General features: G+C 39.5%; 1 protein-coding gene across 2 annotated transcripts in view; it reads left to right on the top strand.

The window, feature by feature from the left end:
• Window positions 1–11,379, top strand: part of trim24 (tripartite motif containing 24) — a 45,891-nt gene extending 34,512 nt beyond the window's left edge. The window contains exons 10-18 of one of the 2 annotated variants that reach the window (XM_088646655.1): window positions 1,416–1,574; window positions 2,104–2,218; window positions 2,603–2,663; window positions 3,810–3,930; window positions 6,559–6,797; window positions 7,737–7,869; window positions 8,559–8,633; window positions 9,293–9,445; window positions 10,108–11,379. In XM_088646655.1, the coding sequence (XP_088502781.1) occupies window positions 1,416–1,574; window positions 2,104–2,218; window positions 2,603–2,663; window positions 3,810–3,930; window positions 6,559–6,797; window positions 7,737–7,869; window positions 8,559–8,633; window positions 9,293–9,445; window positions 10,108–10,293 (1,242 nt within the window). In that variant the 3' untranslated portion in view covers window positions 10,294–11,379. Of the gene's footprint in view, window positions 1–1,412; window positions 1,575–2,103; window positions 2,219–2,602; window positions 2,664–3,809; window positions 3,931–6,558; window positions 6,798–7,736; window positions 7,870–8,558; window positions 8,634–9,292; window positions 9,446–10,107 lie in introns of both variants that reach the window. The other variant, XM_088646654.1, reaches the window with a different exon arrangement.
• Window positions 11,380–17,878: the final 6,499 nt, after the last annotated feature.

The following is a 17,878-nucleotide window of genomic DNA, read 5'->3' as shown; positions in this document are numbered from 1 at the left end:
ACAGGAAATAATGTAACCAGGAGACTTGTTTTGAGGTGTTTGAGCTTTTACAGTCTCCTATTGGACTGTATTCCAATAAACTCTGGAGTCTTTGGTCTACAGTCAGCACTGAATTCCTAACAGGCTTTTCCTCCCTTTAAAAAAAGGCTTTACAACTAAGAAGCAATGACATACTGCATGCTGTTTACATACCATGAAGAAAATTAATGTAATGTTTCAGACCTTAATGGCCAGCTGTTTATATTGCGACTTGGGAGAAGAAATGCTAACTGACCCAAAGGACCAAGAAAACAACTGTTTCATTGTCGCCACCCCTCCCCAGTGTTGTCAGCTGTAAGATATTGTTTAGTCTGAGGTGTCGAATTCAAATTTTGCTCCATAGACTGATAGGATGAGTCCAGTACAATGTAAGAAGATTGAAAGGATGTTCAAGAATTCTGTCCAAAATTGTTTAGGAAACATTGTTTGCTCCAATCTTTCTTGAAGAACTGCATATGTTGAAAGTGCTCTAGGAATGTTTTTATGTAAAATTAATTCCTAATAGAAAGTAACCAGTTAAGACTTCCAGTGTGCACAAAACATATGCAGCAGGCTGTTGTATAATTGTGAACCAATGAAGCACAAAAACTTTGTATTTACAGTAAGTGCATCTGAACTTACTTGTTCTTTATGGAAACTCAGTCCAACTAAATGAACAAACTACCACTATACAGTGCCTGGCACTGGGCTTATAATAAGAATCTTTAACTCCAAAAACCCATGCTTGAACTATTATTCATCTGATTCCATATACTGACAGTAATGTTTTACAAGAGGTTTTTCCTCTATGTGTTAGGTTTGCTCGTCTATTTTGACATTTCCAAAGTGGTGAATACCTTGCGTTGAAGTTACAGTTATAGAATCATCATCATTTAAGAAGACAACATGGCCCTCAGATGTGTTCAAACAACAGGAGTTTGTAGTATAAAGAGCCACAAAGAGAAGGGTTTCAGATTTGTCTTTGTTTTTACATGTAAATTCCCAACTAGTACAGGAGATATAAAGGCCGTACACACATTCCTCTGAAATTTGCACTTCACGGATATCTGCAAGAATGACAAGGCAGGCACAAGCCCATTCAGTCTCTGAGTCACTTGGCGGTCTGTGGAACTTCTGTTGATGACTTAGCACTTAAAATGCCTGTTTTTCCTAGGTTATTTGTAATTAAAAAAAAATCTTAAATATGTCACAGACATACAGTAAATGAACAGTCCTTCATTGTACCAAAGGGTACGTTAACAACAAGGCAATTTAGATCTTGTTTCCTTACTAAATAAAGTGCTAGCCATTTAGCTCAAATAGATCAGAAGAAGTCGGCATCAAGCAGTACATGATTCTCGGCACCAAGTCAAGTGATTTCTCTTTTTCTAAAGCAGCCTCCTCACCCGATTAATGTCCAAAATCAGAGACGTGCTGGAAACTTCTCCAACATTACAGTCAAACAGGGAATCTCCCAGCAGTCCCAGAATGCCCTTCGGAATCCCCTGCCCCACCCCAGTTCCAGCAGCCCCACGGCGTATTCAGCATTCCAACAGGTGAGGCTTGGAGTTGAGCACGTCTGTCAGTCACATTAACTAATTTTTACTTTAACTAGAGATCTATTCTGGTGGCGATTTATCAAAACGCAGACTAAAATCCCAGTATGATCTGATTTAATCAGTAACGTCTTAAAGCTTTTCATTGTAAAGGTAAATCTGAATTAAAAGTACACAGGTCCTTTTTGGATAGAATTTACTTCCTTAATGTGGCTAGTTTTTGTTTCACAAACCCTGCATTTCCCTCCAAAAATCTCTCTCAAATGTTCGTTCTAAAGCGAGTTAAAATATCAAGACACGAATTGTACTATTCTGGCCTATGTTGAGAGAGCTAGTGTTCAGTTTTTATTCCCTTATTCTATTTCAAATGTATGTCAGGGTTTATGACTGCATTCTCCTCCTTCAACCTGAACTGGATATGGCTTTCTGAAATTATTCGAAATACCTGATCGTTTTCGAAAACAAACTTGTTGTTTATAAGCATTATATTAAAAAAAATGTTTAGGACAGTGTTGTGTTCTGTTCTCAGTTAAATAGGATGGAAGCTGTATATCTGGACAACAGGAAAGAAAGGAATGGCCCAATAACAGTTCCTAAAACCATCACTTCTCAAAGCTTACCAATGTCATCCACAGATAAAAATGGTAAGACTGAATACTCGGGTGGGCACTGTACAAAGTACTGGACCAGTTAATGTCCAAGTGTGATCTTTATCTGTTTGCTAAATTGGTTTGAAAAGTAAGGACAGTGAGTATGAAGGGACTTTTTTTTAATGTAATGCATGGTTATAACAAATGCCATATGTACTGTATACATTCTCTGGTCAAGTTTCTCCTGTGAATCGGAGGCATACGCAAAGTACAAGCATATCCATGTTTCTGAAGTGGGCATAATACCAGCATACATGAATGTAGGGTTCTTGTGTTCCTAAATTCACTAAGAAGTTGACCGTTTATAAAGCAAAGCATATTTTAATGCTATACTATAACAAGTAATATGAAAGTAAACTTATTTTCTCTTCTTCACAGACCAACAAAGACTGAATTTCTTGATGCCCTCATCTGCCACTTCCAGTGAGATCAGCGCATGGTGAGATACAACACTCTTATTCTTCCTTTAAAAAGCAAAGGAGCTCAATTGTGCTTGTACTAACCACAGGTTCGGTGCTTTACTACAAATACTACTGGAATACTGCTGGCTAGAGTTTGGCCTGTGCTATGAACTAACTTGTCACCCTCACACAGAGTGGTATCTGAAGAGTGGCTTCACTGGATCTGGGTGGGCTTTAGTCTGGTATTCTCAGCTTGATAGGTTCCTGCAAACAGGCCATTTTGTCACAGAGATGCATTTGTTGCTCTGGCTTTATAATTGGCTGTTTAAACTCATAATAAAAAGATAAAGGCCATGTGGCAGAAGCATGCTATAGAGTACACAAGTGTAACCTTCATCACTACTGAGCAAATGGAGTGGTGGCTCTGTGGCTAGCAGGTTGCCGGTTCAAATCCCGTGACCGGCAGAAGAATCCTACTCTGTTGGGCTCCTGAGCAAGATCCTTAACCCCCAACTGCTCCAGGGGCGCCGTATAAATGGCTGACCCTGTGCTCTGACCCCAAGCTTCTCTCTCCCCATCTGTGTGCCTGTGTGTCTCATGGAGAGCAAGTTGGGGTATGCAAAAAGACAAATTCCTAATGCAAGAAATTGTATATGGCTAATAAAGGGATCTTATCTTTTGTGTTTATCTCAGTCAGTTAAAAATTGGCTTTTTTTAAACTGGCGTATGTTGAGGGCAGGTTGAATTTTTTTTTTTGTAAAACCCATTAAGGCATGGTTAATTTGAAAAGTAGTGCCATTAGTAAAAGTATTTGCCGATTGGCAAATGTAGTGTGCCGTCTCCATTACGGTTAAAGAACTGTCAGATGGATTAATTTTTTTTTTTAATGTTTCAAATTAATCCTTTTTGTTATTTGTACATACTTATGCTGTGTGCTTCCAGGAGAGGAAGTGAAGGCATATGCACTTGATTCAATAACCTTAAATAAGATTGACTAGCTCACTATTACCTCTCTTTCAAGATCTTCTCTTGACTCTTGATTCTCTTCAGCTGATCTTGACTTTCTCAGAAGTGAAGCTGAACATGAAGTTGGGCGCACACAAATATAAACTTTTGGACAGGAGCTAAAGGAATAAATAGAGAAGCTGGTTGCTGTTGCTGATTTTTGTTGTTCATCTGCCTAGGTCGTCATCCTGTAAATCTTCACAGTCTCAAAATAAGGATTCCTTTAAGCAGAAGAAGAGTACTTCTCCCTACCCTGTTATCGTTGTCAAAGATGAGCCTGATGATGATGACCTCAGTTTGGTAAGATGAGCATAAGAACAGTCACAAACAAGAGTAGCCCTCTAACTCCTTTAATACTTGATAGGTACAGTATAGTCTCGATTATCCAACCTTTGATTATCCGACATAGCAATCAACATGGTATATACATATATGCTATGCACTGTATGCATGCGCAAGCATAATATTTTGCCCAATCCCATGCTGCTTTGTCTCTCAGTGCGTCAAATACTGCCATTGACGTAGCTTCGCTTGTTCGTTTGCGCTCGTGTATATATAATTTTATTATTTGAGAAACATGACAAGTGCGAAGAGAAAGAATGTAGTTTTTTCAATGGAACAAAAGCTTGAAGCGTCAAAAAGACCAGACTAGACAAAAGCGTGTCCATGCATAAACTTGCATCGGAATTCGGTGTGGGACGAGATACAGCTGGTGACTGGAAGAGGAAAAGAAATGAGATAGAAAAGTGGTGCTCTGATCGGGCCTCAATTGAAGGACAGAAAAACGATGAAGAAATGTGAAGATGAAAAAGTCAGTGAAACTTTGTTCTTGTGGTTTACGCAGCAAAGGGATAAGGGAATGCCTAGCACAGGTCCGATACTTCAAGAGAAAGCTCTGATTTACAGAAGATTAATAAACCAGATTTCATACTTATACTGCACTTTCATTAATCTATGATTTGTCTACTCAGTTTCGGCATTATCCGACATTTTCAATTAATCGATACACTGTTGGTCCCATTTAGGTCAGATAATCGTGACTCTCCTATAATTGGTTTAAGTATCTCATTCAGCAGTTTCTTGAAAGAAGGCAGGATACTGGCTTCAACACCATGGCTGTATAGCTTACTCCCACAACCCTTTGGGTCAAAAACTTGTTCTTGGTCTTAAATACAATTACTGTACACATGTCCTCTGGTTTGTGGTTTAGTGTTCATTCTGTAGAAGTGCACTAGCTTGACTGGAATTAAAAGAAAAATCCCTTTGAGCATTTTGAATACAGGTGGCATAGTGGCTCTTCAGCATTGCTGTCTCGCAGCACCGAGGCCCTGGGTTCGATTCTGTACCTTGGGTGCTATCTGTGTGGAGTTTGCATGTTCTCGCCATGATTCCTTGAGTTTCCTTCTGGTTTCATCCCATAGTCCCAAAGACTTACTGGTAATTTAATTGGTGTCTGGGAGAATTGACCCTGGTGTGAGTATGTGCCCTGCGCTGGCATCACACCCAGGGTGTACCCTTCCTTGTGCCTGTTGATTACCAGGATGGGCTCCAGCTCACCCGCAACGCTGAATTGAATGAAGTGTCTGGAAAATGGAGGAAGGATGGATTTCTGAATACTATATTAGGTCCACTAGAGGTATTTTCTTTTTGAGACTAAAAACATTTCTTCATCCTGTCAGTGTAGCAAATTCCCTCTATCACTGGAAAATATGTGGCTGGTCTTCTCTGCACTGATGCCAGAGCAGCGATATCTTTTCTCTAATGTGGTGACCTAAAGAATACATCTTAATTTTACAGAAAGACCTTAATGGTACAATTTTTAAACGCTTTTAACTACATATCATAACATTTTCTTACACTTTATAATTGCTTTCCCCACATTATCTGGAAGATGTGTTATCAAAAAGCCTCTTCTAACTCTTTTCCAATTTGAATTTATGCTTGATGATTTTTTTACTCACCAGCACCTGTCTGCACTGAACATCATCTGCCATGTGTCGGCTCAGTCTTGATATGTGTCTTTTTGAATTTCATTAGCTGATTCTACAGTGTTTGCTACTCCTCCTGATTAAACAGGAGAAAACATTACTCACCATACCCATATAGAAATTTGATCTAAATTAGTATGATACTGATCTAAAACAGTAAGTACAGTTTACTCTCACTGTACTCCGTTTTTTATTTATTGGCCAACTCTTAATCCAAACGTCCCTAAATACCTACTGCCTGTAGTTTGAAAATTAATCTTTTATGAGGAACTGAAAGCAAAATGTTGTGCGCATTCATTATAGCTGTTGCTCGTTCAGAGAAATCAAATTATGATTCAGCTTTCCATTTTCTAAACACTTTATGCAATTCATAATTGCAGGAGAGCCAGAGCCTATCCTGGCTCACTGAGAGAACCTACATCCTGAGAAAACATGCAAACTCCACACAGACAGCACCCCAGGGATTGAACCCAGGGCCCCAAAGCTGCAAGGCAGCAATGCTGACTACTGCACCAACATGCCAGCATTTCATATAATCTGTGAAATTTATAACAGGACCAGAAGGCAGCAGAGCACAAAGAATTAGTAAGAAACAAGACTCAGTATTGAATCTGACAGCGTATGACAGTATTGTTCACATGCAGTATTGTCCTTTTGTGTTTTGTGCTTGTAGCCTTTGTAGGCAGTCCAGCAACACTCTAAATTTTCCAGCTGTTCATGTGAACTTTCACCTGGAGCTCCGCTACTTGCAAATGACTAATGAAACTGTAGAAGAAGTGACAGTGCAGTATTGAAAAGCTGTGTGATAGAAGCTTCCTTTCACATTTTTAGACGTTCGCATTACATTAAAGAAAATTTGATGAAAGGCACAGATAAAGGGTCCTGGGATGTCCTCAGCTTCTCAACTCTCACAATTCTCTGCTCTGCCTTTGGCTCTCAGGGCCAATCGCGCGTGAGGACCAATGTCCCGGACAGTACGGAGGACCAAGCCAAGGCGGTGGAGGAGCGGCTGTCGTGCTGGAGTCCCTCCTCCGCCGGGAAGACGGGAGGCGCCGAGGAGGACCCCAACGAGGACTGGTGCGCCGTGTGTCAGAACGGGGGGGAGCTGCTCTGTTGCGAGAAGTGTCCCAAAGTCTTTCACCTCGCCTGCCACGTGCCCCCTCTCCTCGCCTTTCCAAGGTACTGAAAAGCACAGTTGTTTCGAAAACCACCATGGAGGGGTGAAAGACTGTTTTTTTCTTTCCTCAAGAGTGCGGGGGGGTGGCGTAGCCATATCACCCTGCAACTCACAACTGGCAGCCCCACTGGAGCTCAGCAGGTGTGAGCCTGGTCAGTACCTGGATGGGAGACCTCCTGGGAAAACTAAGGTTGCTGCTGGAAGAGGAGTTAGTGGGGCCAGCAGGGGGCATCTACCCTGCGGTCCATGTGAGTCCTAATGCCCCAGTATAGCGATGGGGACACTATACTGTAAACAGGCGCCGTCCTTCAGATGAGACGTAAAACCGAGGTCCTGACTCTCTGTGGTCATTAAAAATCCCAGGGCGCTTCTCGAGTAGGGGTGTAACCCTGGCATCCTAGCCAAATTTCCCATTGGCCCTTACCAATCATGGCCTCCTAATAATCCCCATCTATGCATTGGCTTCATCCCTCTGCTCTCCTCCCCACTGATAGCTGATGTGTGGTGAGCGTTCTGGCACACTATGGCTGCAGTCGCATCATCCAGGTGAATGCTGCACATTGGTGGTGGTGGAGGGAAGCAATATATAAGTGGAAGCAATTATTAATTTTTATTATTTTAATGTGTATTTGTTTTAAAGACATAGCATTTATGATATGAAGCAACGAGAAGTGTGCAGTATTGTCCCAGGTGGAAAGCAAATGCATTTATTTAGGTGGAGTCACCCGTATGGTAGGACTCCAATACAAATTGCCAAAAAAAAACACAGCACATAGTGTATAGAATTCAGGAATGGCAGAAGTTGTAGATGTGAGGTTATTGTACTTGAAGTTGAAGTATTGTGCTTCAATTTGGCTTAAATGATTCACTGGTAAATGTGAAAGTTGAGGACAGTGGCACATGGACATGTGTTCATCTTTGTGGCTTTTCTTTTTCCGAAGCGGAGAGTGGTTTTGCACATTTTGTCGTGACCTGTCCAAGCCAGAGCTGGAGTATGACTGCGACAGCGCCGTTGAACCCACAGGAGCCAAGGATAAGGAATCATCCAGGAGACTACCTCCTTTGGACAAAAGGGTATGCAAGCTTAATCGTCCTTTTAAGACATACCTGTATCAAATCTATACACACTCATAAAATAACTAAAACTCTTAATCCTAGACCCTAGGAAGGTTTAGAATTTTTTTAATTAGTGGTCCTTTGTTTAATTTTTTTTATTTTGGGAAACAGATAATACTGTTTTAAATGCAGATGACATTTCACATCAACCCTTTTATAATACAAATTTACCAATATACCTCACACGTGAAAATGTAGTCTATTCTAATATGTTCCCTCAATATTTTTTGTGGGCATGTTTTATTTGTTGACATTAATAACAAAGAGAACAACACTGTAAATGACATTGTTAAGAATTATACCAATGCTGCACTATGTTTTTTACATGCGTCTCATCTGTGTCTTCTGTTCCAAAGTAAGTTTGTGGGTATGATGGTGAGAAATAATATTGGCCCTACTTAGACTGAAAAAGTTCAAGCAATTAGCTGGTGGGTATGCCAGTAGGAATGTATATATACACTAAGTATATCAAGTAGGTATACTTGGGCTGATGCTTCTCAAAACAACAAATATCTAGCAGTATCCACTGGACTATTATATAGGTCATCCTCCAGACCGAAATGACTGTTTTTTCCCGTTTGCATCACGCGAGAAGCTGCAGAATGTTTGTAATGCGTGGTACATTTTTTTTTCCTCGACTTTTCTAGAAATGTGAAAGACTTTTACTTTACCTCTACTGTCACGAACAGAGCGCCGACTTCCAAGAGCCTGTCCCACCATCCGTAAGTAATCATGGAGAAGAAAGAGATCCCAAAGGAGCACATAGGAGTCTTTAACAGAGGAGAAGCGTAATATACAGTCATATAAATTATCCTTCGCCATGTTCTGGACAAACAGAAGTGTGCACATACAGTGCCAACCTCTAAAAGCCACACCGAAGTGCATGGTTCCAGCAGTAAAGGGTTCTGGTGGTTCTGTAATACTGCGAAATGGATTTTCTTGGCATAGATTGAAAGCACTCATTTCCTTAGGAGACCTGGTCAATGCCTAACGCTACTTAATGGTGCTCATTGATCACCTTCAACCCATGCTGCTAGGAGGGCTGTCTGCCATGATGACAGTACCTCCATCCAGACAGCCCATGTGGTCGCCCCGTGATTTGATGAGCTTGACACTTGTTTGGTCACCAGATCTGAACCCAGTTGAGCGCTGGGATATTATAATATTGCCTTATCATAGTGTTTTCCTTCTCCATTAAACTGCCATATATCAACTGATTTCTTGTGAAAGAATTTGCAGGACAATCTTAGAGACATCTACAGCCATTTGGTGGCACTGTGCCCTATTAAGTCTCTTTAACATCGCTGTTTCCATTTTTTTTTCCGTTGGTTCGTCATTGATGTCAATATTTTATAAAAAGTGACCTGCCTTTCTTGTTTAGATTGTGCCAGACTACTACACAATTATCAAGACGCCAATGGATCTGTCCCTTGTGAAGGAGAAACTTCAGGCACAAAAACAGTGTTACAGCGACCCAGAAGAATTTGTTGCAGACATCAGGCTTATCTTCCTGAACTGTGCAGAGTTTAATGAGGTACGACAGAATCTCAATGTACCTGTGAACCCAATAGGTTTCCAATTGTTAAAATCAATATTAAAGCTTAGAAATTCATCATAAAGTCTATTGTCTTTATTAGTCTTCTTTTTCCAATGTCAGGTGTTGTGTTGAAAACAGAGACCAAGAATCTTGATCATTTTAATGGGTATAAAGTTTGCTGTTTTACCACTAATTTTTTCACATAAGTTAAGATCAGTGCTTTACCTTTCTGTTGTAAGAAACATTTTACAAGTGGGTTACATTTAAATGTTAAAGATTTAGTATGATTTATTTTTCCTTTTAAAATAGTGTAATCTACCATAAAGGCAAAAGCGAGTGATAGAAATAAAATAATGATCTAAGTCGATCATTTCAGTCCTGTATTGTGTGTTGAAATAAAAAAAAGCATTTTGCAAGGTGAAAAATTTATGTTTTCTTACCATTTTAGCGAAACCTCGAGGGGAGCATATTCCCAGAAGTCCCTGACATCTTGTATTCCTAGCACGGATATGTTTTGTCTCTTTTCTCAAATTACTGCAACTGTGTGTAACATTTAACCTTTCTTTTGAGGTCTGCAGGGAGTTGCACAGTAATATGGGCGGTTTTGATTTGTCTGACCTGCACTCTCCCCTTTCTTCACTCCTCTACGCGCCTTGTAGCCAGACTCTGAAGTTGCTGCGGCTGGCAAGACCTTGCAAAAGTTTTTTGAGGAACGCCTGAGGATCCTGTATCCGGAACGGAAGTTTCCCGAACCGAAAGTCGAAGGAGTGGCCAGAGAGGGAGAGAACGAGCCTTCACAGCCCAAAAAGAAACTGCGAAAGTGTGCCGATTCCCAAATTGGATGATGATGCTACCCTGCGTCTGTTTAAGCTGAGAACCAATCTCAGAATCAGAATAGATGTGTTTTTTCAGACCATACCAGTACTTTGATTTTGGTGGGTCTGGGCCACATTTAAAAAAATCAATTTTCTCTGAACACACTTGTGCAGGTCTGAAGTCTTCACACTGCAAATTTATATAAACCCTAAACAGTGATCTAAGCAGAATTTCCAAGGTATTTTAGAATGTGTTCCTGTGTTTAACATTTGCTGAAACAGCCATGTTATGTTCATTAATAGACTAACTTTGTCCAAAAACTAACCTTTTCAGGTAAATGAAACATGTCAAATGGTGTCTCTTGTGTGTATCCTGTTTAATTATCTGTGAACAGCCTTTTCAACCTAAGATATGCCTAAGTTGGACACTTTTAACATGAGAAACCAATTTTTAAGTATTTTTTTAACTTCAAAATGTTTTCCGGAAAACTCTATGATGTGTATATACTGTATCTACACAAAAGTTCTAAGATTGAATTGCCAGTAAACCTGCTGGCATGCAATCATCATAATAACTGCTCCCAATATAATGTTATGAAGGTTTGTTGTAACATAAAAGAAAGACAGTTTTGTAATGAATATTTATTTTTGTGCATTTTCATTAGGTTTTGTAGCGATACTATTTGATTAGTATGTGAAAGCTACATTAGTACAGTATGTGCTACCAACCAGGTTTTAACTTGCTGCTTTTTTGTATTTAAAATTTTAACTGCAGATACCAAGTTATTGTAAGTACAGAAAGGGAAGTAATGTGAAACAGGTTGTTTAAACATTTTCTCTCAGTGTTCTCAGTCTTTGGGATGAAACCAAAGCATTTTTTTTAATTTACCAGTGCCAGTAATTTAATGAAAGCAGCCATGCAAGAGAACTATCTGTTAGGTCATGCCTCTGGGTCTTAATCATAGGGAATTAAGGTGCTTAATTGTGAGAATAAAAAAAATTAAAATGTAAGCAATTAAAGATCTAGTCTTTTATTATGTCACAGTGTATCTGTAACCTTGTTGCCAGGATAGATTTCCTGTTATGAAAGAGCATAAAGCATGAAAATAACTCAAATTTGTCTTAAAAATGTGATTTTGTTTTTAACGCTGGTATCATGTGTATATATATTGAATCATTACTCAGCCAAGAGATTTTAACATGTATTTGCAAACCACAGGTCCAAGTAGTTTTGTGATTGTGTTCATGTTGGTCCTGAGGGTGAAGTAATTTTGCCTTTGAAATAATTAATTGGTTTGGGTACCTGCTTTATAATAATAATTAATAATTGCTTACACTTATATAGCGCTTTTCTGGACACTCCACTCAAAGCGCTTTACAGGTAATGGGGACTCCCCTCCCCCACCACCAGTGTGTAGCCCCACCTGGATGATGTGATGGCAGCCATAGTGAGCCAGAACGCTCACCATACGTCAACTATCAGTGGGGAGGAGAACAGAGTAATGAAGCCAATTCATAGATGGGGATTATTAGGAGGCCATGATTGGTAAGGGCCAATGGGAAATTTGGCCAGGACGCCGGGGTTACACCCCTACTCTTTTCGAGAAACGCCCTGGGATTTTTAATGACCACAGAGAGTCAGGACCTCAGTTTTACGCTTTGAACAAGTCAGTGCCCTAATGAGTGAAAAGCTGGTGTTGCCAAAAGCAATGGGGAAGTACATGAATTTGCACATTTAAGGATTGCAAGTTGGGGAAGCATTTAAGTTTGACATTTTTAATTGAAAGTCATCTTCTAAGGAACCACAATGTGCACTACTGTGTCTGTTTTACTGTTGAAATGTAGCAATAACAAATTCTCATTATAGCTATAAAATGCTTTGCTTTGAGGTTTGTGTGGCATTCAACACTGTTTTTGTGTTGGAGTTATTTTATATGCACTGTGTCCATTTGAGAATATGGTCCATATTGACTAATCACAGCGGAGTATAAGGTTGTAGTGTTCGTACAAGGCTTTTTAAAATCATTCTCTGTATAGTGCCCTACCGGAGCATTAGAGTATGTCCCTACTCTTTTAATTAGCTTTACATGTGACACTTTACAGTCCATCGTCTAGTGATCCACAAGACCTGTGATTTTCATCCTGTGGTCTGGGAACTCTCACAACTACCTTTAGAATTGAACTAAATAGGAAAACTCCTAGCACAACCTGGTACTGTGTAAACTCAACACTCTCCCTGAATCTACAGAGACTGTATGTGTTGGATTTGTTCATGTTCAGTTTTCCTTTTATAATTTTTAATGCCGTATAATGCATTATATGGTTTAAGCTATAAAAAAATCATCTTCCTAATGCTTCTTTTATCAACCTATTCAGCAATTATGGCCATTATGGCCTTTGCAGACTACTGTTTACTTAACATTGAATTTGTGCCCCTAGTATTACATTTTTCTAACAGTTTTCTTCTCACGATTTCTTGTCAGACTCCAGACTACTGATTTTAAACTCGCATTACGTTTCTGTTCATTTCATCTCAAATTATAGATCACGAAACCTTATCTCAAACTGTACAGCCTATTAACTGCTCCCAGCATAGTGTCTTGAAGGGGTGGTTGTTTGAGAAACATGTCAGCGCAGGCCTTTGGTACAAGCAGTATCTCTTGGGCAAAAAATGGCTGATAACTTCTTATAACTACAAATTCATTTTCAGTCCTGCTAAAGATTAAAGTCTTTGAGAAGATAAGCTCTCATTAATACATTGCCAGCAGTTTGTCATACTGTATAGTTTATACTGTTGATTTTTTTTATGTGACCATGAATAACAATCTCCTTAGAATTCTGGAAGTTTTACCCATATGGATCCTGATATTTAATTTCCTGTGGCTACCCCTCGGTTTTACTACTTAATCCAATACAGGATCAGCCAGAGCCTTTCCTGGCAAGCAACGGGCACAAGGCAGGATACACCCCGGACGGATAGCCAGTCCATTGTAGGGCAGACACACCAATTTTCCAATTTTCCCAAAAACCAGTTACCCTACCAGAACCTGGAGGATGTGGAGGATACCCACATGAACACTATATTCATGGAGATGGTGCAGTTCTCTGTAAATGCTTTCTCAGTGATCCCAATGATAGGGGTTACCGCAATAATAGGCCATTTTTCTCCGTTTTAGGATTTTATTTCTGACACCAGGGTTGGGTTGTTCCCAGGCCTGCTCTTGGAAGAAGACTGCATCTGCTGGTTTTCATTCCATTTGAGCTCTACACTTCCAAGGCGACGTGAAGACAATATTGATTTGCTTGCTCGTTTAGGCTTGAAATCTCATACTTCAGCCATTAGGGAGCGTCAAAAAACCCTATTCAGGAATACTTGTCCTAGCAACTTCAAAACGCAGCACTTTACACAGCCTCTCCTCAGCTGTCTTGCTCTTATTTCCAATTAAACAGCTCTTCCTAGTTGACTTATTGATAGTGGATGGCCGGTAGCTATATCGCCCAGCAACTCACAAGTGGCAGCCCACTGTAGCTCAGCAGGTGAGAGCCTGGTCAGTACCTGGATGGGAGACCTCCTGTGAGAGTTATAGTTGTTTCTGGAGGAGGTGTTAGTGGGACCAATAGGGGGCGCTCACTGTGTGTGTCTGTGTGGATCCTAATGTCCCAGTAATGTGAGGGGGACACTTCAATATAAGTGTAAGGATATTATGAGGATATAGATAAAAGTGAACAAGTGTATTTATTTCTTCTAAATTCATCTAGAGTTGATCCCAATTACAAATTCCGTTTTACATTTTTACAGACCAGAGATCATATTTACAAAAATACCCCAAACAGAAAACTGAAATCACTTTTGATTCAGCCTTCTGCTGGAGTTCCTGTCAGTAGTTCTTATACACACCCAGTGTCTGTGCTTGGCTCAGGAGCCTATGCTGTGAAGCTGCCAGTTTAGGGATTATGACTGAAAGCCTCAAAATCCGAATCCCCCTAAAACATTTTATGTCTCGTACCAGGTTATAAGCTATTAAAGTCCCCAAAATCTTCACAAAAGCAGAACGTTTCTTGTTTAATTATTGTGAAAGGATGTTCATTTAATAATGAGCAGCGGTGCCTTCTAACTATCTAGAACAGTGTTAATTCTTCTTGTACTTCTCAAGTCTTGCTTTAACACTTGGGGGTCTTTCATTGGTGATAGCCAGTTTATTACAACTCTTGTTTCAGGAAGTACCAGTGACCAGATCTGGGGACCACAGTTCTAACACCTATAGCATTCAGACATAAGCATTTAGAACCGAGTTATATGAGGTGGTATTTTATCCATTCTGATTTCTTCACTAATTTGCAATTCAAAACAAAGCATTCTGATTTGCTACTAGTTGTAAATCCTCAAGAATCAGGGACATATCACCGGCCCAGTCTCACTGTTTTAGAAAGGGTGAGTCACTGTGAAACATATCATTCTTAAGCTTTTCTGTAGGTGATTATTTTATGAGGGACTCAGAGCTCATAAAATAATTAAAAGTAACCCAGGATTGTATTTAAATGCCAGTTGAGTTGCACCATAAAAACGATAATAAAATATTAATCAGATAGTTCTAGATTAGGAGTTAATCTTCACTTAATGATTAGTAAATTGCACATGTATGTACAGCATTTAAAAGGAACTTAAATATAAGCAGTGTTAAAGATCTATATTCCATTTTTCTCAAGTAAATAATGCAATTTACCATGCAGGTGACATTTATAAGCAGCACGCTTACATCAAGTGAATTTAAAAAATACTTTTGATTAGTGTGAAGCAGGGGTGAAAGCTAAAACTGTTTTTAACTATAGTTCATAATTTGATATGGTTTCTATATTGGTGCAATCAAGCATGCGTCTTTGAAGTTAGCTCACCATTATCCATTTAGTTTTGACAATTTTCCATCTGGGTTGTCAGGTTGTATTTCAAAGCTTTTTGATTTCATTTATCGTAATGCTATTCCATACAGATGATGCCTTCAGTTCAATTATTGTTTTCAAGCATTTTGGGCTTTTCACCTTATGTCCTACTGAGAGCTTTGACCTCTGACCCCAGGGTACCACAATAACTTTTACATACCGTGTAACCATTAGTCTGTTTGTGAGGTATTAAAGTCTCCAAAAGCATAATGAGCGCGGAGTGTTGATCATTTGATTATTATGAATGTTCATTTAATAATGAGCAGTGCAACCTTCAAACCCTAGAACAGTGTTAATTGATGTTACACTTCTCAAGTCTTGCTTCAACACTTCTAGAGCTTTGATTTGCAATTTCCAGTTCAGTTTACATCTCTTGTTTTTGGTATTGAAGTGACCTACAAGTGTCTGTCACACTTACTTATGATCCACAAAGTAATTTCATCTGTATCGTTGCGTGCCTTGGGTAATGTGCCATTCTGTGCACTGGAGGCATTTAAAACTAGCAATGGATTTCCAGAAACAGGCAGGGAAATTTCAAGCTGCTTTCATCATTAGCAGAACCACTGCTGTTTGACACAGACGTGGACAGGCAAGTTAAATCAGGCTTCAAAAGGGGGAAAAAAGTGCCCTTGGAAAGATTATTGCCATTTAAAACTGACCTCAGTTTCAGTTATTTCCTTTACCAAGGAAAGCTTCGTCTGAGATTGCTGTTTCTCGTTAAATCTTTGTGGGGGGTAAATGGAATGAAAAAGCTTTGTGCAGAGGGTTGTTTGTGAGGGCCTCAAAGATTACTTCTTCTTTAGATCTTTTTGGGCCTGTAGTTTAGCAGCCCTCTAGTCTGTTTCCAATTATGTAGCATCTGTTCAAAAATGGTCCTTTCTAACATTCTGTGGTCAACTCAGATGAAAAGGATAAGATAAGTGTGCTAGGGGCTAATGCTTTATTTATTGTGGACTCCATGATAAGATTCAATTTGGTTACAATTAACATAGATATAGTATGAATCAAAGTCCACTTTAAAACTTAATACCAGGGTCAAGTAATGGCTAAGTGACAAAAAAGGAGAAACATCAGTTTAACATTTCAGCATTCTTATAAAAAGCCTTGTCTGAGTTGCTTCCATTGTGTAAATAGCTTGATGACTTAAAAATAATAGAATTTGCAGAGCTTAGTACTGCCTTTACCCTTCTTAACAGTGTTTGAATTTGGACTGTGTTTAAAGGTGATACTTTAAAATCAGTGTTAGAAATGTGGACAGTGTCATCCCGCAACTGTGTTCATTTGCTCAGGAGTTTTATATCATGAGCACGCAGTCGAGTTTGTGTGAATGCCGAAACACTCAAGAAAATCAAAGAAGCACAAAGAGACTTGAGGAGCATGACTGTACACGAGTATAGCATGCTTACCATCAAAAAGTAGTTGGTCAAAAGGACAATCTTGCGCTGAGCACATGGCAGCACTTTCAAGCTAGTATAATCTTGGTGCTTTTTTCTCCCAAATCCAGGGTGACTGAAATTTCATAGAACCGAGCCTGGTATCAAAACCAGGTCTTTTACTTTGATTGTTTTTAAGCTTGGCAAAATTATTTTTGCCCTGGGGGTTACATTTGGAATCCATTTTCTGATTATTTTTTCTCAACCAAATGGTATACACCTTTGTCGGTTAAAGATGCAATTGAATATGTTTATATGTTTTCTTTAACACTCCTAAGGTGTTAGTAAAACAATGTTTTTCTTTCACACAACATATGCTCTAGTACACAGATGTCGTCATAGCATATATCTGCAAGAACAGACGTATTAAAATTTTACAGATGCCTGATCTGTGTATGACAATTTCAACAGGGCCTGGGGCTGCATATGTTAAAATACTTAGGAAGTGCCTATGAATTTGATGAACAATAACAGCTTTGAATGACAGCCTTACCTTTAAGATCAATGCTGGGGGTTGATGAATTGAAGATGTATAAAAGATAAGGTGAAATGTCAATAGTCTGTTGGGAATCACGATGATGCAGTGGTTAGTGTTTCTGCCTCATAGCAACAGGGCTCTGAGTTTAATTCTAGACCTGGGGTGCTGTCTGTGTGGAGTTTGTATGTTCTCCCCTGCTTCACATGGGTTTCACATGGGTTTCCCTGCTTTCCAGTCCAAGACATACTGGTAGGTTAATTGGCTTCTGGGAAAATTGGCCTTGGTGTGTGCGTCTGTCTTTCCTAAGAAGGACTGGCGTCCTGTCCAGGGCATATCCTGCCTTGTGCCCGTTGCTTGGTGGGACAGGCTCCGGCTCCCCTGCAACCCTGTACTGGTTAAATGTGTTAGAAAATGAACAGATGGATAATAGCCCAATAGCCTGTCGGGGGTAATATATTTTTTTATCTGGCATTGTTTGGCACTCTTCATTATACACTGAGTGTGGAAAATTGTCTTTTCAGGTAATACAGCTCTGATTGAATCTCCCAAATCTTTCTGTGAAGTAGATTTTCTGTGTTTTACAAAAGGTTCTACTTTGCTGTTAATATTCTGATGTTTGGGGGTTTTTGTTTGTTGTTTCTTTGATGGATATCAAGTATTGAATGGCTAAAATAAAAAGCAGAGAAGCCATTTTGGAGCACTCTCCCAGCTAAAAGTCTTAACAGACTTCTTCTTCAGCTTTGGCTCATCTTTACGTCCTGCTGTA

The sequence above is a fragment of the Lepisosteus platostomus genome, chromosome 9, assembly GCF_059453375.1.
Source record: "Lepisosteus platostomus isolate fLepPlt1 chromosome 9, fLepPlt1.hap1, whole genome shotgun sequence".
In the NCBI taxonomy this organism is placed as follows: domain Eukaryota; kingdom Metazoa; phylum Chordata; class Actinopteri; order Semionotiformes; family Lepisosteidae; genus Lepisosteus; species Lepisosteus platostomus.
The sequence above is the reverse complement of the archived record's forward strand: the minus strand, read 5'-3'. Positions and strand labels throughout refer to the sequence as shown.